General features: G+C 64.0%; 2 protein-coding genes across 5 annotated transcripts; one reads left to right on the forward strand and one right to left on the reverse strand.

Moving 5' to 3' along the window:
* Nucleotides 1-1,176: 1,176 nt before the first annotated feature.
* IGFBP4 (insulin like growth factor binding protein 4) lies at nt 1,177-9,928 on the reverse strand. The gene is made up of 4 exons (XM_086864682.1): nt 9,500-9,928; nt 3,666-3,820; nt 3,424-3,558; nt 1,177-3,185 (listed from the first exon to the last, which is right to left on the reverse strand). Exons 1-4 carry the CDS (start codon nt 9,879-9,881, stop codon nt 3,057-3,059), a joined length of 801 nt encoding a protein of 266 aa, XP_086720808.1. The 5' UTR covers nt 9,882-9,928; the 3' UTR covers nt 1,177-3,056.
* Nucleotides 9,929-12,103: 2,175 nt separating this feature from the next.
* Nucleotides 12,104-18,677, forward strand: LOC111940004 (uncharacterized). 4 transcript variants are annotated; one of them, XM_086864686.1, is made up of 23 exons: nt 12,104-12,363; nt 12,579-12,718; nt 13,070-13,138; nt 13,290-13,373; nt 13,457-13,513; nt 13,754-13,951; nt 14,136-14,498; nt 14,692-14,811; nt 14,888-14,941; nt 15,126-15,152; nt 15,423-15,524; nt 15,708-15,752; nt 15,922-16,002; nt 16,110-16,151; nt 16,239-16,266; nt 16,365-16,546; nt 16,631-16,765; nt 16,894-16,956; nt 17,083-17,151; nt 17,336-17,404; nt 17,563-17,757; nt 17,957-18,069; nt 18,209-18,677. In XM_086864686.1, exons 1-23 carry the CDS (start codon nt 12,150-12,152, stop codon nt 18,417-18,419), a joined length of 2,661 nt encoding a protein of 886 aa, XP_086720812.1. In that variant the 5' UTR covers nt 12,104-12,149; the 3' UTR covers nt 18,420-18,677. The 4 variants fall into 4 exon arrangements, with proteins under 4 accessions (XP_086720812.1, XP_086720810.1, XP_086720809.1 ...); XM_086864684.1 differs by having other exon boundaries at nt 12,114-12,363; nt 13,311-13,373; XM_086864683.1 differs by having other exon boundaries at nt 12,133-12,363; nt 13,311-13,373; nt 16,428-16,546.
* The last annotated feature ends 411 nt before the right edge of the window (nt 18,678-19,088 follow it).

Consider the following 19,088-nt stretch of genomic DNA (forward strand, 5'->3'; position numbering starts at 1 on the left):
AGGAGCTGGTGCCCAGGGGATCCAGGAGCCTCTGCTGTCCCCATCGTGCTGCAGGGACCAGGGGCCTGCAGCTCCCCAAGGTCACAGGCAGCTCAGGCTGTGGGACCTCAGCCCCGAGACCCTGGGGCAGGCCCAGGACCCCCAGAGCTGGACTCTGTTGTGGTTATTGTGTTGCTGGTCAGGATCAGCAACTGGGGGTGGGGACAGGCAAAGGCTTTGGCTCCACACGGTGCTTTGGGGGGGTCGTGCTGCCTCCCCCGATCCCAGCCAGCCCTGGTAACCACCAGCACAGGGCCAGGCCCAGGGCTGGGCTCCAGGAGGGCTGGTGTCAGCCCTGGTCTGGTGGCTGATCTGCCATGCCAGCAGATTTCTGGGCTGTCTGTATTGGCTCCAGCCTCATCCCGGTGGTGTTTGCACAACACCAGCACCGCCGGCCGCCCAGCTCCGGTAACCGGGGCATAGGGCTGGCGCCAGCCTCGGATGGCACTGCTGGCCCCGGGAGCCACCAAACAGGGACTCAGCGAGCTCCTGGTCCGTGACCCCAGGCAGCACTGGCTGCAGACACTGGGAGAGAGCCAAGCCATGACTGGGAAGTGTGCGGCTGTCAGAATTCCTGTGCCTGGACATCTCCCACCCATATCCTGACACCCTCCCAAAACACCGAGCAGGGCTGGAGATGCCCGGTGCACCCCGGCACCAGCAGGCACCTCACATGGGCTGTGGCTCATCAAGGCTGTCAGCACGGCCTGGCCATGAGCCCGTGTCCCTGGAGCAGCCAGTGCCTGTCCCTGTCCTCTCCTGAACTTTGAAGCCAGTCCAGGGTCCCCTCCCCAGCCTGGCGCCGTCTGCGGTGGTGCTGTGACAGTGACAATCCTCCCGGTGGCACCTCTGGAGACTCTGAGCTGGGAGTCACAAGGAAGCAAGAAAACATTTCTTTCCCACCCCATCCCTGCTCAGTGAAGTTCTTCCAGAGGCTTGTGGGCTTTTGGGTTTCCAGGGCTGCTGAACCCCAAACCCAATGCAGAGCCAGGAGACCAAGTCCTTGTGCAGAGGTGGTGACCAGAGCCTGTCCCCACACCAGTGGGATCCCACAGCCCCTCCTCCTGCTCTGCCTCCCTCCTCTCCCATAATTTAAAGCCATAAAAGACAAAACACAGTCAATAGAAACACATCAAATAACAGGAAATTAAATACAGTAATTACCTTTTTTGAGGATACAAAGGCTCATGTGTACTGTAAAAGGTCGGTGCTACACAGGAATCTGATGGGACGGGCTTGGCCCGGGAGGGACGGACAGGGACCCCTTGGGCACCAGGGGATGCGCTGGGGGTGGGGGACACTGGTACATGGTGGTGTGTAAATACAGCCCTAAACTACAGGAGAGACACTACGAAACGCTGGAGCCCTCAGAGCGGGACACAGAACGTGCCCTGGTGCATTGGCATTGGGAGCCCCCAAACCAGGAAAGGCCCTGCTGGAGCTGCCCTGGTGTCCACGGGGAGCGGCGAAGTGGCCGAGGCCACCAGGCTGGCACTGCCACTGTGCAGTGTCCGGGGCTGCCGCAGGGGACTGGCAGTGGGAACCCCTTCCTTGGTGCGCTGGCTTTGGGGGGTGGCAGCAGCAGGGACCCCCCTCTCCACCGAGGACTGTCCTGGCAAACTGACTCGGTTTAGAAGCTGTGTGTGAGCAGGGCCATGGGCAGCCGGGGCAGGCAGGGATCTGGCAGGGCAGGGGATCAGGAGAGCAGAGGGTGTTTCACTAAAACTGAAACACTTCATTCCCATTGCGGGGGCCTTGGACAGGACAAATCCACATGGAAAACCAAAACCTACCACTGGGGCCATGGAGCCAGAGGGTGGGGCAGGAGGGGATTGGGGAAGTCCCCTCTGTCTTTGGCACACTTTCCACAGCATTTTTATGTGAAAAATTTCCATCACAGCTTGAAGAAAAACCAGGTACAAAACCAGTGGCAATTTCTCAGCTGAGAACTTTGTGCTGGTGAAATCTGCAGATCCCATCACGGAGACATTCCAGAATCCATCCCAGTTTTGTCACATTGGCCAGGAAGAGAAGACAGGAGCCATCACCAAAGCCATCACCAGCTATCATCATGCCCTGGTCCCTCGGGATGGAGAATTCCAGCCTCGGGGCCTCACACAGTCACTTATTAGATCCCACCAACAACATTTTTTAAATACTAAAAAATTTAGGGAAGAAAGAAAAATCTCAAACCGAAAGAAGCTCTTCCCCCTGGGATGTGTTTCCTGGGCATCCCTCACCTCTCCACCCTCCCCTCAATGCTGCTTGCCTGGGGATCCTGACCCCCTGACCCCAGGATGGAGGAGGGGGAGATAGGATGGATGGGAGGCTTTGTCCCTGCACAGGGAGTGGGATGGGGCTGGGCTGTGGGGAGGAGGTCCCGGGCTGTGGGGCTGGGAGGCTGCAGCAGGGAGTGGGAAGGTTTCTTATTGCTCTGAGGTCGCAGTGCCCTTCACACACACACGCTCGGGGTGGGATGAAGGCGAGGGGGGTCTCTCCAGATCCCCCAGTCCTTGCCTGGGCAGCCTCTCACCAGCAGGGAGAGCAGGATGAGGCACTTCTGCTGCTGCAGAGGTCTGGCATGGAGGGCACCGAGCTGCAAATGCGATGCTGCCACTGCACCCCCCGAGGTGCCAGATGTCCGAGGTCTCCTGTGGGGCTGGGCTGAAAACCAGGGGTACCACGGGGCAGCAGCAGCAGCATCAAGGGTACTTCCCACCCACTCCACCCACACAACCCGACCCCAGCCCCAGAGCAGCATGCTCCAAGCCGTGTCCGTGTGGGATGGAGGTGGTGCTGGCGCGTGCCGGGACCCCTGGCAGTGGCCGATAGTGGTCATGGCGCAGGTGGCGGTGCCGTGGGCAGCCCGTGGTGCAGAGAACGCTGCCATCCGAGGCGCATCCCGGGGTCCCCCGGCACCAGGGCGCTGCTCAGCAGTCACGTCCCCTCTCCTTCTCTCCAAGGCAGCCCCGGCGGGGGTCCTGGCCCTGCACGGCGCGGGGCCGCCGCGGTCATGCTCACATGCTGTCCGCCAGCTGGTGACAGTCCAAGTCCCCCTTCAGCTCCAGGAAGCCCGGCAGCTTCACTCCCGTCTTGCGGTCCACACACCAGCACTTGCCCCGCTGCCCATCCAGCGCCGGGTGACACTGTGGGGATGGCTTTGGTCAAGGACACCCAGCCTGGTCCCTGTGGCCATTCCCGTGGGCTGCCTGGCAACCAGGAGCTCTCTTTGGGGCTTTACCACCCCCATCCCACCCTGGGGCTTTTGTAAAGGGCCCCCAGCATCCCAAGGGTAATTCCCACCAAAGCCAGGAGCCCTCCCAGCCTCACCCTGGCTCTAAAAATCCCCCCCTGTCCCCCACAATAGGTCAGAGCCCCTCCTACCTGCTTGGGGTGGAAGTTGCCGTTGCGGTCGCAGTTGGGGATGGGGATGACATACAGATCCTCATGTGTCCGCGTCTGCGAGGCCGCCAGCCTCTCCAGCGCCCGGTGCAGCTCGCTCTGGCACGAGCCCTGTGCCTGGGGAAAAGGAGGGGCTGAGCTGGTCACAGGGCTGGCACCTGCTCCTGGCCCAGAGCCCCAACACCCTGGAGCAGCCACCCTGCCCTCCCCAGCCTTGTGCTCACCATGACCCGCGTGTCCTCGCGGTGGTGAGGGCTCCCGCTGCTGCGCATCTTGTTGCCGTTGTTGACCCTCTTCGCCTGCTGCTTCTGCAGGCACTTGCGGTCGTGGATGCTGCAGGGGCTGAAGCTGTTGTTGGGGTGGTCAATCTCCTCCTTCTCTGCAGAGACACAGACCAAGGGAGCTCAGTGCCACAGGGCAGGCCTGGGAGTGGCAGAGCCCCCACGGTGCCCCAATCTCCACAGTGCCACTTGCACCCCGAGGAACGGCATGCAGGGGATTCTGGCAGGCTGCACATCACCATGTCTGCTCCCCACAGGCGTCATTCACAGCCCTGCGTCCATCCTGCCTCTGCCACTGCACTGGGCTGAGCTCCCTGCAGCACTGGGAAAGACTCCTGGGAGCTTTTCCTACTCATTAGCCACGACTAACAACTTGTTGCCATGTGTTTGTTATTGCAGGGTCACAAATGCCTGCTGCAAGTGCTGGGCAGTGGCTCCAGTGTGCTGGCTCTGGCTGTGCCCTTGCCAGCCACGTGTCACCGGGCATCAGGGGCTCACCCACAGCACTGGAGCTACAGACCTAGAAGCTGACCCTGGGACACACAGCCAACCAGCCCCAGGACACCCCCAGTGCCCCCCAAAATCTCCCTCTGAGGAGCTGCAGTGGCAGTGGGGGCACCGGGGCGGTGCTGAGTCCCCGCCACGCCCGGGGCAGCACCGGGCGCCACAGCCGGGAGTGGAGCCGAGCTCTGCTGCGGGGCACGGCCCCCGCCAAGACATGAAAGAAGAAATTCCTGGAATAAGAAAGTTAATCTCCCGAGGGGCCAATCCCAAAAGGCGGCACTTGGCATCCCCGCCTGCGCCAGGAGCGCAGCCAAGCTGCCGGCCCAGATGTTGGCAGCTGGACAGAGCGTCATGAGACGAGTGCTCGGTGTGACTTTAGTTTTTAAAAAGCTGCGGGTTCCTCTGGTTTGGGGCCCGTGAAGACTCTGTGGAAGGGGGACACCCCAGGAGCCAGGGTTCCTCCTGTGCTCAGAGCTGCATCAGGCACAGCCCGAGCAGTGTTTTGCCCCCAGTCCACCTGGGTTGTGCAGGGAAGTGGCTGAAATTCGTGGGGTTGGGCTTAAACAAATCAATATTGCAGCTGGCAGCAGGGAAAACCTTCCCAAACCAGGCGGGGGTGGTCACTTGTCGGGGGCACACCCAGGGGCTCACAGTGCCAGGACAGGCTGCTGGGTGATGCCCGGTACAGGCACTTCCCACAGGCGGGCAGAGGGGTCAGAGCCGCAGTTTCCTGCCCACTGTTATCCCCACGGCATCCCGCTCCTGATCTCCCATTGGCACCTCTTGCCACGGTCCCTTGCAGTGCAGGGCTCCTGGCCCAGCTCCTGGGGGTCTGGTTAAAGTCCAGAGCGAAGCCCAAATCAAAGCCCCCTCCCTCGTGGGTGTTATTTACTTTTTGCTTAATCTGTCCATATTTTCCAGGAAATAGCTCATGCCCTTGAAATTTGAAACACAAACCCAAAGTCTCCAGGACCCTGCACAGAGCGGTGCCAGCACCATGAGGCTGTGGCGCAACACGGGCGCTGGTGGCAGAGCCCTGCCGGGGGCTCGGGGGCTCTGCCAAGGATGCTCTTTCCCTCCTCTGTACCCCTGTGGGGACACACACAGGAAGAGCTGGGCAGGTTTGGCACCGGTGGGGACCACCATGCCAAAATTCCGGCACCTCCACGCGCTGCTCCCACGCCATGGAAAGGCAGGACCGGGAGGCACCGGCGCTGCCCCCGCAGGGAAACCCTCACCGATCGCCGGCACAGCCAAACACCCCCTCCTCCGCCCGCCAGCCGCCTCCAGAGCATCAAATCTCCCGGCTTAAATAAAACCAGATGCCAATAACATTTTCATAAGGTCACATGAAACGCCGGTGCCTCCGGGCAGCGAGGCGGCTCCTGACAGCACTCGGGACCGTGGTCCCCGGCTCTCAGGGCAGCTCCAGCATCGCTGCTGCCCTTGGGGTTACTGTCCCCCTGCTAAGTGACACACAGCTGCTCAGGGAGCCTCTCGCCTCCCTGGAAATCCGACTGGACCAGAAAACTCACCCGCAGCACAAAGACTTGGGAAAGGCAATGTGTGTGGGGCCCTACACTGCCCTGATGCCATCCAATCTGCCACCCTGGGCACCACCACCCTGGAGGGATGGAGGGTAGGGGGGTCCCGATTTGGCCAAGGAAAACCTCTCTGCTCGCTTTGGAATGGAAGTGGGTGCCAAGGGGATGGGAGGGGGTGCTGCCCTCCCCGGACACATAAAACAGCCTGTCCCGGGAGGAGGAGGAGGATTCCTGCCCGGCCTGTGGACAGGGGACACAAACGAGTCATTCAGCATCGCCTTCAATTAACGGGAGCTGCAAATGAGGTTGGTCACGTGCCGAACTTGTGATTCACAGCGCTGAGTCCGAGGGAGCGGTGAAGGGCTCCGGCTCCACCGCGCGGATCCCGTGGGAGCAGAGCCTGGGGCAGCCAGCAAAGCCCTGGGACCTCGTGCGTGTGTCCATGAGGACAGACGAGTGTCATTGACCCTCACAGCCCCAGCCCTGCTGCCCCCTGTGCCACCAGCCCCAGCACGAAGGACCTCTGATGCCTCAAAGGCCAGAAAGGACGTCCACGTGTCTGTGGCCAACATGGCACGAGCTGCAGTGAGCTCCAGCACCCTCCATGTCCCTGGCCAGCACCCCCAGTGCCACCTGTGGGTGGTCCTGGCAGGACCGTGGCAGTGCTGGCTCTTGCCTTTCTGGGCTCCCGACTTGGCAGGCGCCAGCACTGGGAGGGCTGGGCTCTTTTTGCCAAGTGCTGGCTCTGGCAGAACGTGGGGAGCTGGGGATGGGGGTGGCAGGGGCACAGGCACCAGGCACCTGCTGCCCCTTGGCCTGGGGTGGCAGCTGGGAGTTTGGCCTGTCCCCATCCCAGGACACGCTGCCCTGCTCACCTCCCACCTCAGTGCCCAGTGTGGGACCGAGGGAGGGCAGGTCAGGATGCAGGACAGGGAGTGAGGGATGCAGATGCAGGTGATTCCCCAGAGGCACGAGAACAGCAGCCCAGAGGCCAGGAGCAGCACCCAGCCTGGAAAAACCCAGGTGTGGATGAGCCCCACCCCAGGGGACAGATGGGACACGGCTGATCCTTGCCTGGCCGGACCCAGCCTGTCCTCCCTACCTGTGCACGGTCCAGCCATGGCTCAGCCACTGCCATTCCTCCCAGTGTAGCACATAGGAAGGAAACAGGATCTGTCCCAGTTTACAGAGACCACACGGGATGAACGCAGCTCCCATGGGTCAGGTTTTCCCAGACATAATCATTTACCCAACACTAAATCACTCATCCTGTGTGTTGGGGAGTACGTCCTCACCTCCTCCTGGCTGCCACACACGGCCTCAGCCACCACCACCTCCAGCTGTGATAGAAAGCCCTGGCTGGGACGTTTTGGAGCCGGTCCCTGCACAGGACTTTGGCCGAGGAGTGGGATCCCAAAGCCAGTCCTGAGCTGGCGGGGCTGGGAGCGGGTGGCAGGGACAGGGTCCAGCACAAGGTGCCCACTGCCATGGAAGACGGTCTCAAGTCAGGCGAGCAGCCGGTGCTCCCTCACATCCCGCGGGTGTCACAGCTCCCGGGTGAGCAGAGAGGCTCTTCCTGGCTATGGAGCCGGGAGCCATGTCCAACTGTTCAGAAAGCCCAGCCCCCTGATCCCAGCCTCTTCCCTGGAATGCGGAGCCCCCCGGACAGAGCCCCCAGACAAAGTGTTTACTGTACGAGCTGCGCGTTAACCGCTTCCCAGCCGCCGGCACCCGCCCGGCCCCGGGGCCGCGGGCACAGCCGGGGGCACCTGCTCCGTACGCCCCTGCCCCTGAACAGGCATTTCATTCCCTTCTGCTGATCCCGAGGGACACATCAGAGGCCGTGCCAGGGTGCCCTCGCTGTGCCAGGCAAGGCTGTGTGGGAGCGAGGGGTCCCGCAGCCCCCAGCCCCACACTCCCACTGTCCCCGGAGCAGGTCAGGGATCCACGGGGGGAGGCACCGCTGGGACTGCACCGACCAATTTTCTGTGGGTGTCCTGCCCACATCCTGACGGGACAACGGGCTCCTCCTGCCCATCCTGCTGCCTGTGACGCCGCTGGCCAGCACAGTGCCCGGCGGGCGACCCGGCTCCCACAGCCACCCACCCATCCCCAGCCAAGCCAAAACACCGCGGGAAGGAAGGGAAAAAATGCAAGTCTGTTTCCTAAAGGCTCTGGGAAAAAATGTTGCATTACACAGGGCACGGCCAAAACCAACAGGGCTTGGCAGCACGGCGCAGCCCCGGGCCAGGGAGCCCAGACAGCTCCTGCAGGATGTGGGATGAGGACAGACAGGCAGGACAGGGGGGCTCCAAGCACTCCCAGCCAGCTCCTGTCCCTGCAGGGGGGTGCCTAGAGGGGCCTATCCACGAACGGCACTCATCACAGCAGGGACACCAGAGGAGATGCCATGGATCAGACGTGCAAGGAGGGAGTGGAACTGGGATCCAGCCCCCCGCATGGGCAGGGACAAACATTGCTCCAGTCCCTTCTGCCCCCCAGGGAGCTCCGAGTGACCCCACGTGCGGACCCAGGGTCAGGCTAGAGCAGCTTGTAGATTGTTCTGGGATGACACTTCCCAGCTTCAGGGGACATAGTCCTGGTCACAGCATGGGAAAAGGGGACCACCGATGGACCAGGTCCCCACACTCATTCCCTGGGAGCAGCTTCATTCCCATGGTGCGACTTGCACAGCTCTGGGGTGGGGTGGGTTCCCACTGCCAGCTCTGCTCTCAGACCCCAGACCCTGCCCGAGCAGCAGGGGTGTGGCAGGGGGGCCACGATCACCACCTGCAAGGCAGACAGAGCACACGGGCAGCAGCTCCTCCAGCCTGGCCCTGCCTGCACCCCGCTGCCCTGTCCAGCACAGCACAGCTCCCACACAGCCTGGAGGAGAGCAGGTGCCCCGTGCCCTCTTTCCTGTTTCCTCCCGGCAGTGCAGCCAGATCTGCTGGCAGCATCCCAGGGGTCACTGTGCAACGGGAGCTTCCCTGGCAGCTGGGATGTGTCTCCAAGGGCTGCAGGTGCTCGTGGGACACTGGGCTGTCCACGTTGCAGCCAGGGCACAGCAGGTGAAGGTTTGCCTCTCCAGCACATGTGGTGCCAGTGGCTGTGGCACTGCTGTGCCCACAGTGGGTGAGGATGGCACAAACGGGAGCCACTTGTACCAGGTCTCCTGCAGCCTGTCTCTGCTCCCTGGAACATGCTCCCTGCATTCCCATCCTGCTTCTTAGAGTCATGGAATTGTTTGGGCTGGAAGGGACCTTAAAGACCACCCAGTTCCACCCTCCTGCCATGGGCAGAGTCACCTTCCACCCAACGAGGTTGCTCCAAACCTCATCCCACTTCGCCTTGAACACTTCCAGGGATGGGGCAGCCAGAAAATATTCTGGGCAACCTGTGCCAGAGCTTCACCACCCTCACAGGGAGGAATTTCTTCCTAACATCTAATCTAAATCTTCCCTTCTTAGTTTAAAATCCTTCCCCTTGCCCTGCCACAATCTATCAGTGTAAAAGTCACTCCTCATCATTTTTATCAGCTTCCTCTAAGTATGGGAAGGTCCCTGATGAGTCCAATCCTTTAGTCACAGCTCTTGCCGAGTGAGCAGGGAGTGGGTTGGTGCCAACAGGGGTTATGCCACTGCCCCTGTGAGGGACAAGGACCCCCAGGCACCCACCCAGGGTACCCACCCTGGGCACCCACCCTCTGCCGCCCCTCCGCCGCCTCACCTGGGGGCTGGAGGCTCTCCTGGATGGCCTCGACGTCGGCCAGGTCTGTGCAGATGCCCTGGCCGTGCATGAGGGTGCGGAGGGGCCGGGGCTCGCCGCGGGGTGGGTAGCAGCGCAGCCCCGCACCGCAGCGAGCGGTGTAGACGCCGCAGGCGGTGCCGCGGGGCAGAGCGCAGGTCGCGCAGCACCCGCAGCCCGGCTCCCGCACCAGCTCCGCGCAGCCCTGCGGAGCCTTGCACCGCGCCAGCCGCTCCTCCGAGCACGGCGGGCACTGGATCGCCTCCTCGCCGCTGCCCGGCCGCGCCGCCGCCGCCAGCAGCGCCAGCACCACCGGCAGCACCGGCAGCGCCGGCAGCACCGGCAGCCCCGGCCCCGGGCGCATGGCGGCCCCGCTCCGGCCCCGCTCCGCGGCGCTCGGCTGGCGGCGGGCGCGGGGCGGCGGCGGCGGCTTTATGCGGCTTTATGCGGCCCCTGGCCACACCTCCCGCCGCCGCCACCGGGGCCACCGGCGGGGCCGCCCCCGTCGCCACCGGGAACTCACCGGGCAGCGACGCTCCCCCCGGCGGCGGCCACACCGGCACCGGCGGCTTCTGCAGCGGGGCCGCCGGCGGGGCAGCCCCTGCGCCGGGCAGTACGGAGAGCCGGCCCGGAGCCCCCAGCCCCGAGACACCCACCCGAATCACCCGCCCCCTCGACCCCCTGCTCAGTCCGGAGAGCAGCGGGGATGAACGGGGGACACACCGTGCGGGGCTGCAGCGCGGGGAATGCGGCCGAGACCCCCGGCGTGGGCTCTGGGCTCCGGGTGGTGGGGGGTCCCGGCGGGAGGGAAAGTGCTGCTGACAAAGGAGCGTCCTGTGCGGCTCGGCCCCGGTCTGCCCGGGACGGCCCAGGGCGGCCCTGCCGGCTCCCCGAGCCCACCTGCCCCCGGTCCCGCAGCCGCGGCCCCCCGCGCCCCCCGCCCCGCACAGCCCGGGATAGGTTGAAGGCTGCCGGCACCTAGTGGCTACTCGGGAAAAACGGGAGAGGGCGGAAGCCCCGGCTGCCTCCCGGGACCCCGGCCCTGTCAGTCCCCGCAGCACCGGGCGAGGGCTCGGGAGACGGCAGAGAGCAGCCCCTGAGCCCTGGCGACAGTCCCCGAGCGTCACCCGGGGCTGGTGATCCCCGAGCCCCGGGGCATCTCAGTCAACAGCGGGACTGGGGCAATTGGAGGGACCTGTCTACATGTGACAAGAGGGTCGTGGGCACTGCAGCGGCGTCTTGGGCACAACACGGGGGTCTTGGATATGGCAGGGGGGCCGTGGTGTGGGAGTCAGTGTGGTGGGTGGGACAAGAAGAGCAGAGCTGCCTGTCATGCAGGGCCTGGGCTGAGAGCCCCAAACTCATCTCATGGATGAGTACATCTAGTGCTTAAACTGGCATTTTGAGGCTCGAGTGACAGCACTGATGGCATTGCCACCAGGGCTCTCCAGACCATCTTCTCTCTCCCGTGCAGGTGAGTTGGGCAAGTGCAGACAGGACAGAGGCAAACAGGGTCTATGTCCCCTGCACCCCCAGGCCCCACAAGGTGTGGTCACCCAGCACTGCTCTGAGCCCCTGCCCTGCCTGGCACTGCTGCACAGTGGCCGTGACTCAGGGCAGAGGCACCAGCCTTGACCCAGTGTCCCAGCAGAGACCAAACCCAAACAGGTGCCCAGCCCCGCTCAGGCCGTGGCACCTTATCAGGCCTTGGCAGCACTGAGTGCCCGCCAGGGAGACTGTTGTGTCTGCGGGCAGAGGCAGCACCAGCGGCCGGTGGAGCACACGGCGGGAGGACAGTGTTCCCTCACCTCCACCCAGGCACTGCTCCTCCAGGTCCCTGTCCCAGCACCATCCTGTAAAATGGAGTAGGGCTGGGCTGGTGCCCCCACAGTCGTGCTGCCCCTACCCCAACCACAGCTCTGAGGCCACGCAGGGGCTCAGTGCTGGTGTTTGGTGCTCAGTGTAGCCCAGGTCCTTGCCTGGGACAGCTCCATGCCCTCAGTCCTTGATGGGGGGGCTCTTCAGGATTCCCGAGGCTGTGGGGACCCAAACTGGCTGCTGCTCCTTAGCCACACACCCCAGCAGGGTCTGGAGCTGCCCCAGCCCTGGGGAGAGGTTGCAGACCAGCAGGAGCAGGAGGGGGCTGGGGATCAGAGAAGGCTGTAGCCCCACAGCTGAGGGTGGCTCTGATGAAACCAGTGAAACCCCAGACCCTTTGAACGTGCTTTGGGACACAGTGACTGCACAGATACTGCAGGACTCCAACACCTCCTGCCTCCAGCCACCAGCAGCAGGACAGACCTCAGCGAGGACCTGCAGCCGATGCCCTCTGTTCTCAGCCAGCCCACTCGTCCACTGGATTTACTCCCCATTTCCAGGCAGCTTCTCCTCCCCAGCCCTCCCTCGCATCCATTCTGGCATCTCCTCCTGGCCCTGGCTCCCTTCCTGTGGTTCCCACTGCCCCCCTCTCCCCGGGCTGGCAGGACAGGCGGTGACCTGGCTGCGTGGGTGCCCAGCACCGCCGGATGCGGTCCGTGGGGTGCGGGTGCGGGTGCGGGGCGGGCAAGGGGCGTGTCGGGGGCCGCCGATAACAGCGGGCGCCGTGCCGGGGCCGCGGGACCAGACGAGTGGGATGATCCAAGGACCTCCATCCTGGGCTGCCGGGCCCCGAGGCAGCGGAATGGGGTCCAGCAGTCTCCTGAGACTCTTCCGCACCCTCTGCATCGTCTCGGTGCTGGCCGGGTGTCTGCACCCTGCCACGGCCCAGTGGTTTTCTCTGGGCTCAGAGGACACCGCCCCCGATCCAGGCACCAGCCCCACGCCCCTCACCCTGGATGGGGAGGAAGGTAGGCATGGCAGGATGGGGATCCCAGCACCCCGAATTCCTGCGCCTCAGCATGGAGGGGGCACTTGGAGGGTGATGTGGAGGGTGCCAGGGTCTAGGGCTGCTGGTGGCACTGCTGTGGCCATGGCAGGTGCTGGGAACTGGGAGTGCTGTGCCAGCCTGGTACCCCTCCAGCCTGGTACCACCTCCCATCCCAGCGCTCCTCTGCTCCTGCAGACACAGACACCAGCGTGGAGCGCGTGGGGAAGGTGCTGCTGAGCAAACCTCCTCTGGCAACAGCCCCTAGACGCCGGGACCAACCCTCCAGGGGGACAGCGAAGGGGTCAGGCCATGCCCCGCCGCGCACACGAGGCCAGGTGCTTTTTCCCTGGGCAGTGGCCCTCCTCCAGCTCCTCCAGCCCTCCCGAAACTCGCCAGCTGCTTCCAGGCTCCTTGCTGTGTCCTTCCCCTTATCCGTGTCCTGCTTGCACACAGCAGCCCGGGCACCGCGCCCTGCTCCAATCTCGAGCGCGACTCTCAGCTCCCTCTTCCCCGTTGGAAAGAAGTCACGGCAGCTCCCAGGGTCCCTCACATGGGGCAGTCCGTCAGCAGCGCTGGGGTTGAACCCCCCCGCCGGGCTGAGGGCAGCCCCGACTGGGGAAGGGTCCCACCTTCCCCCCAGGATCCCCCCGAGCCCTGCACTGAGTATTCTCTGTCTGTCCCAGCAGCACCGACCCACGGCCGCCCCGGAGGTCCTTGAGGGGAGCGCAGTGGAAGAGGAGTTCCTGCAGATGCAGGTGTTGGAGGGGTCCCAGTCCCCGGGGAGGTGTCGGGGACAGCCTGGGATGGACACCCGGGCAAGGGGCTCTGGAAGACACGGGCTGGCAGGCCGGGACGGGGATGGTGGAAGTGGAGAATGGGGATGATGATCAGGGATTTCGCACTCAGCCCGTCCTCTCCTCCGCACAGACGACGGCGAAGGGGCTGCCCCGGCGGGTCCCGTCGGCCCCCGAGACGGACCCAGCCCTCCAGGTGAGAGGTGGGCGCGGGGCACTCGTGTCGGACCCGTCAGTCGGGGCTCCGGTCCCGCGGCTCATCGCTCTCTCCCTCTCCAGGTGCACAACACCTCCGGCTGTGTCTGCCCCTTGCGCCCCGGCCCTCCCGGCCCAAAGGTGCGGTGGTCCTCCCGGGGAGGGGCAGGGGTGTGCGGGGACCCCCAGGGACACACTGCGCGAAATCCTGTTCGTCCTTTGTGCAAAACCCTTTTTGCTCAGGATCTGGACTCTAACTTTGGGGACTGGGTTGAGAAGTGGCTCAGGTGGCCCCAGGGAGGGGGTCAGCAGGTGCCCGTGGTGGGCCCCAGTGGAGAAAAGTGCCGGAAGGTGGAGCCAGGCTTTGAATTTCCCCGACAGGGAGAGAAAGGTGACCGAGGATTCCCTGGAGAGAGAGGCAAGCCCGGATTCTTAGGGGAGAGAGGGAAGTCCGGCAGCCCAGGACAGCCAGGTCACCAGGGTCCCCGGGGCCCGCCGGGTCCTCCAGGACCTCCGGGACCACCGGGACCCCCGGGTGCCTGGGGAGCCCGGGGGCCACCCGCGCCTGCAGAGAACGATGTGAGCACCGGGGCAGGGAAAAGGGCAGGTGACGCCGGTGCTGGCCGCAGAGTCCGTCCCCGGCGGGACTGGCGGGGATGGGGAGGACTGGGACATGTGGCTGTGTGGGAGGGCAGGGGGAGCAGGGGATGGTACACGGCAGCTCATTGCTCCTTCTCCTCTCCCCCTGCAACCTGACAAGCAGCTGGGAGTCTCCAGCCCTGCGGGAAACCCAGGACCCCCAGGTCCCCCCGGGCTGCCCGGCATGCCCGGACCCCCCGGCTACCCAGGCCATGATGGCCCCCAGGGGGCCCCTGGGCGGGAGGGAAAGCCAGGACCCCCAGGCCCTCCAGGAGCCGTGGGGCCACCTGGTTTCCCTGGGGCTGAAGGACTTCCAGGGTCTCCAGGCTCAGCTGGACCAGAAGGACCCCCAGGGGCACCTGGACTCCCAGGATCTCAGGGTCCCCCTGGGGTTCCTGGGCACGAAGGACCCCCTGGTCCCCCAGGATCTGCATCAGTCCCTGGAAAACCAGGGCTCCGAGGGGAGCCAGGATTCCCAGGACCAAAGGTAAGGGGGTCCCAGCCCACCCTGTCCATGCGCTGGGGTGGGCTACCTGAGCTCACCAGCCCCTTGCCCTGCCCTGGGGGAGCAGCCCCATTACCAAATCCTCAGGGGGCTCCAGGACTGCCCCAATCCTGCCACTGTGGGGGAACACAGGGGCTCAACTCCACACTCACCACCCTGTGCCATCTGCCCTCAGGGTGACAAGGGCGAGTATGGGCTGCCAGGCATGCCAGGGAGCCCTGGCCGGACCGGAGAGCCAGGACCCCCAGGCATGCCCGGTCCCATGGGGCCACCAGGACCACCAGGGGACTACAGGGTGAGTAGAGGGTCCTGGGCTGTGGGTCCTAGGGAGGGGGCACCCCAGTGTCACCCCACACATCCTCTCTTTGCAGTGTGACTCACGCCACGCTGGACACCGTGGATTGGCCGGGCTGCCGGGCCCCAAGGTGAGCCAGGCAGTGGCACCATGGGCAGGGGTCCTGGAGCAGGGGCACTGGCCAAGGCACCCTGCCCAAACAGCTCCATGGCGGGTGGTACCCTGGTTGTGAGGCACAGCACTGCCTGGGGGGGTTGGGAGGCCTGGGGACCCCCAGAGCTGGGCACTGACAGGATCTCTCACTTCCCTTCCAGGGAGAAAAGGGTGACCCTGGAGAGCTGGTTTGTAGCCATGAGCAGCAGCGTGGGGGAAGCTGGCTGGGGGGGTCCCATCCCCACACCTGAGTGTGCACCCCTGAGCCCTCCATGCTGCCTTTGCTCCCTCTTCACCTCCCCCCAGGGCATGGGGCACAGGGTGGGGAATGAGGGACACCATGGCACGTGGAGAGGCACATGTGTGCACATCTGTGCCACCCATAAACATCCCCAGCACACCCCAGCACCCAGACACAGCACAGGCTCTAACCCTGCCTCCCTCTGTGGCTCACCCAGGGGTGCTGCTATGGGAATCACAGGTGCAAACCAGGCCACCTCCCCTTCCTCAGCACTGGCAGCCAGCCTGGCTCCTGGGGGTCCATCAACAGGTACCAGACGGTGAGTGGCCAGGGGAAGGGGTGCCTGGGGACCTCAGCCCTGCCTTGGGGACATGGTTCACCCCATCAGCAACACCACAGGACCCATCGTCCCAGATGGGGTAGATGAAGGGGAAGGGGAGAATGGAAAATGGAGAGAGGGAGGATGGAGATCAGTCTCAGTCTTCTCCCTCTCCCTTTGCAGGATGGCAAAGAGGAACCAGAGATCTATGGAGCGATCATCCCCCATGTGAGAGTCACTCCCTGGCCAGTGTCTGTGGTGCCCCAGCCAGGGACATTCAGCCCTGGGAGGGGATGGGAGTGGGAAGCATGGGAGACATCAGCTGGGTGTCATAGCTGCCCCCCTAAAAGGCAGCACCAAAATAGCCCAGTCCAATCTCCACACTGCTTTACTGCAGGGTCTTCGAGGTCCCCCCGGGATCCCCGGCCCTCCTGGGCCCCCTGGCCCTCCTGGCCCACCAGGTCTCCTCTATTTCAACGTAAGGCCCAGCACTGGTGTTCACACGCCTGTGCCAGAGCACACACACGTGTGTGTGAGCGTGCACAGCACCAGGGCCCCCCCAAACCTGCCTGTCTTTGGTTCCAGAGGGTGCACCCTGTGCATGCCCAGCCACCCTGCAAGCAGCCGGTAAGACACGGCCTCACTGTCCCCAAGAGTGTCCCTGTCCCCCTCCCTGTGCCCAGCAGCAGACACAGGCTCCGTTTCCCCTCACAGGCATCTGCAGACCGCAGCTGGCCATCAGGTGAGGGCGTTTCCCAGGTGTTTTGGGGGCTCCAGCCACCTTGGGGACACCTTTCCTGAAGCTTTGCCTCCCCTCCTTGGGCGCCGGGACCGTGGCAGCACGGGTCCCTGGCACCACTGCTGGCTCTCCCACCCACTCCCACCACATCCCTGTGGGACCAGTTCCCATGGGAGCACCCAGGACCGATGCTGGGACACCTTGTGACCCCCCACCATCTCTGGGCTCTCCAGCTGCTGGTGTCCCTCAGACAGAGCCATCGGACTCCCGTGCTGATCTCCGGGTGAGTCCAGACTGTGGCCCTGGGCAAACCCCCGCAGCTGCCCCGTACCACACAGCAGGACCCTCACCCTCTGCACTCCCCCAGCGCCAGACATGGGTTTTCAAGTCCAAGGAGCTGATGGTGAAGGCGAGCAGTGCTGTGCCCGAGGGGAGCCTGGTCTATGTGCGGGAAGGGAGCAACGCCTTCCTCCGGACCCCCACTGGCTGGAGCCGCCTCCTGGTACCGTGTGGGGTCCCTTGCAGGGCTGGGGGGGCAGGATCCAGAGCTGGATTTGGCACTAGGACAGCAAATCCCCAGGAAGGAGAGGATTCTCCCTAACCTTTCCCTCTACTCGTGTCATTGAGCAGCTGGAGGATCCAAAATCCTTTTTGGCTGGTGATGACCCTTCTGCCTCCACCCCACAGTACCAGGTGAGGGGTGTAGGAACTGCAGGGTCCACTCATGTCCCTGTAAGAGGACAGACCCCTCCTCTGCATGATGGATGGGACAGACCACACAGAACTGTTCTCTCCCTCTTCTTCCACCTCTCCATCCAGGAGGCAAAGAGGGTGCAGCCAAGAGGCCCCAACACGCTGTCACCCATGCAGTCTCCAACAGACTCACTGGTGAGCCCTGCTGAGGGTCTGGCCATGCTGGGAGGGATGTGCCATAGGAATGGGCTGGATGTCAGCAGGACAGTGCCAGCTTAGCATGAGCAGAGCCTGGGGTCATGTTGGTCAGAGGTGGGTGCCCCCCACTCATGGCACATGGATGGGTGTCCCCAGATTGAACTGAGCTGTGTTTTTGCAGATCCAGAAGGAGGAAGAACAAGGGCTGCCCCAGATTCTGCCAACCACCATTGCCCCACGGATCCCATCTGTAAGGAATGCCTGGTCCCTGGGTGGGGATGAGTGGCCAGTCATGGGAGAGAGGGGAGAGGTGTCCAGGGGACCCCCAATCCTGGCCAGCACTGCCAGGGACTTGCACCCTCTGGGAAAGGGGGAGCAGAGACCTCAATTCCTCCCTGCCATCCCCAGCTCCGCCTGGCTGCCCTCAACGTGCCCCTGTCCGGTGACATGAGTGGGATCCGGGGCGCTGACCTGCAGTGCTACCGGCAGTCACAGGAGGCCGGGCTCTACGGCACCTTCCGGGCCTTCCTGTCAGCCCCCAGCCAGCAGCTGGTGTCCATCGTCAAGAGGACAGACAGGACCCTCCCCATTGTTAACCTGAAGGCAGGTTCCCCGTCCCTGTCCCCAGGGTGGCAAAGCCTCAGTGGGTGGGGGACCCCTACCCAGACCTGCTCTGGGGCTGCTGCACCTGGGCCATGCTCAGGGCTTTTGGGGAGCTGACAGAACCCAGAGGATGTTATTGCCCTCACATGGTGGGGACAAGGGCATTCCCCTGGCTCAGCACCACGGCTCATGCCCACAGGGCCAGCTGCTGGCCAAGTCCTGGGGCTCCCTCTTTGGGGGTCAGGCTGGTGCCACCCTGCGGGGTCCCATCTACTCCTTCAACGGGCGTGACATCCTGACGGATCCGCTCTGGTGAGTCTGGACACGGTCCTGAACGGCTGCCCCTGTGTGGGAGCTGGAGAGGGGGGTCTGTGCTGGGTCCCTCCCAGGAGCAAAGAGCGGCGGTGCCCCAGGGTGCCCCCAGCCCCTCTCACCCCATCCCCACCCACAGGCCCCGCCGGCTGGCCTGGCACGGCTCCACACCACGGGGTGGCCATGCCCGCCGGTGGGATTGCCAGGGCTGGCGCAGCTCTGGCACAGCCGAGGGCATGGCCACTGCTCTGGGCGAGGGCCGGCTGCTGGCTGGGCACCGGCACAACTGCTCCACACCGCTGGCCGTGCTCTGCGTCGAGGTGGCTTTTCCTTACCGGCACATGTGGTGACAACGGTGACACCCAGCCATGTGCTCCAGGCATTCCTCCAGCCCTGTGTGGCTGAGGAATGTCCCTGGGAGCACCATGGGTGGTGTCTGAGCTGTGCTGGAGCACTGAGGGGACATCGGATCCACAGCCAGGCTGTGCCATCCCATGGATCCCTGTGCCATGGGGCAATGCTAGGCTGTGCCTGCAGCCTCTCACCCCCACTGGAGCCATCAGTGTCACCACGCAGAAATAAAGATAAAAAAATGTTGTTTTTTATGACACCATGCTTTGTTCTTGGGGGGACATGGCCAGGTGCAGCAAAGGGCTGAGGGGATACACCTGGGAATGGGAACAGAGACTCAGGGGGCTGGGAACAGGCTTCAGTCCCCTTGGGATTTGCAATAACTGGGAGGGGACACCCTGGCATTGGTCCCCATGTCTGTGTTTTGATCCCAGAACAGTGTTCCAGTATATCCCAGTGGGTTGCCAGGTCTTGCTGAGTGTATTCCCGTGGGCTCCCAAGGCCTTCCCAGTGTACCCCAATGGGTGTCCAAGGTCTGGCCAGAGTATCCCAATGATTCCCAGTGTATCCCAGTGCGTGTCCAAGGTCTGTCCAGTGGCCCACTGGGTCCCTGGGGGCTGCCCAGTGTGTAGCTGTACCCCAGGGGATCCACAGGGTCTGTGCAGTGT

The sequence above is a fragment of the Cyanistes caeruleus genome, chromosome 27, assembly GCF_971803275.1.
Source record: "Cyanistes caeruleus chromosome 27, bCyaCae1.hap1.1, whole genome shotgun sequence".
In the NCBI taxonomy this organism is placed as follows: domain Eukaryota; kingdom Metazoa; phylum Chordata; class Aves; order Passeriformes; family Paridae; genus Cyanistes; species Cyanistes caeruleus.

Bases quoted from the DNA above. Each gene is read 5' to 3' on its own strand.
- IGFBP4 (XM_086864682.1), bottom strand. From the start codon at position 9,881: ATGCGCCCGGGGCCGGGGCTGCCGGTGCTGCCGGCGCTGCCGGTGCTG. The intron at 3,821-9,499 runs GTGAGGCGGCGG...GTGTCTCTGCAG, and splicing joins GGAGAGCCTCCAGCCCCCAG to AGAAGGAGGAGATTGACCAC. The intron at 3,186-3,423 runs GTAGGAGGGGCT...CCATCCCCACAG, and splicing joins GCAACTTCCACCCCAAGCAG to TGTCACCCGGCGCTGGATGG.
- LOC111940004 (XM_086864686.1), top strand. From the start codon at position 12,150: ATGATCCAAGGACCTCCATCCTGGGCTGCCGGGCCCCGAGGCAGCGGA. The intron at 12,719-13,069 runs GTGCTTTTTCCC...CTGTCCCAGCAG, and splicing joins CGCCGCGCACACGAGGCCAG to CACCGACCCACGGCCGCCCC. The intron at 17,152-17,335 runs GTGAGCCCTGCT...GTGTTTTTGCAG, and splicing joins AGTCTCCAACAGACTCACTG to ATCCAGAAGGAGGAAGAACA.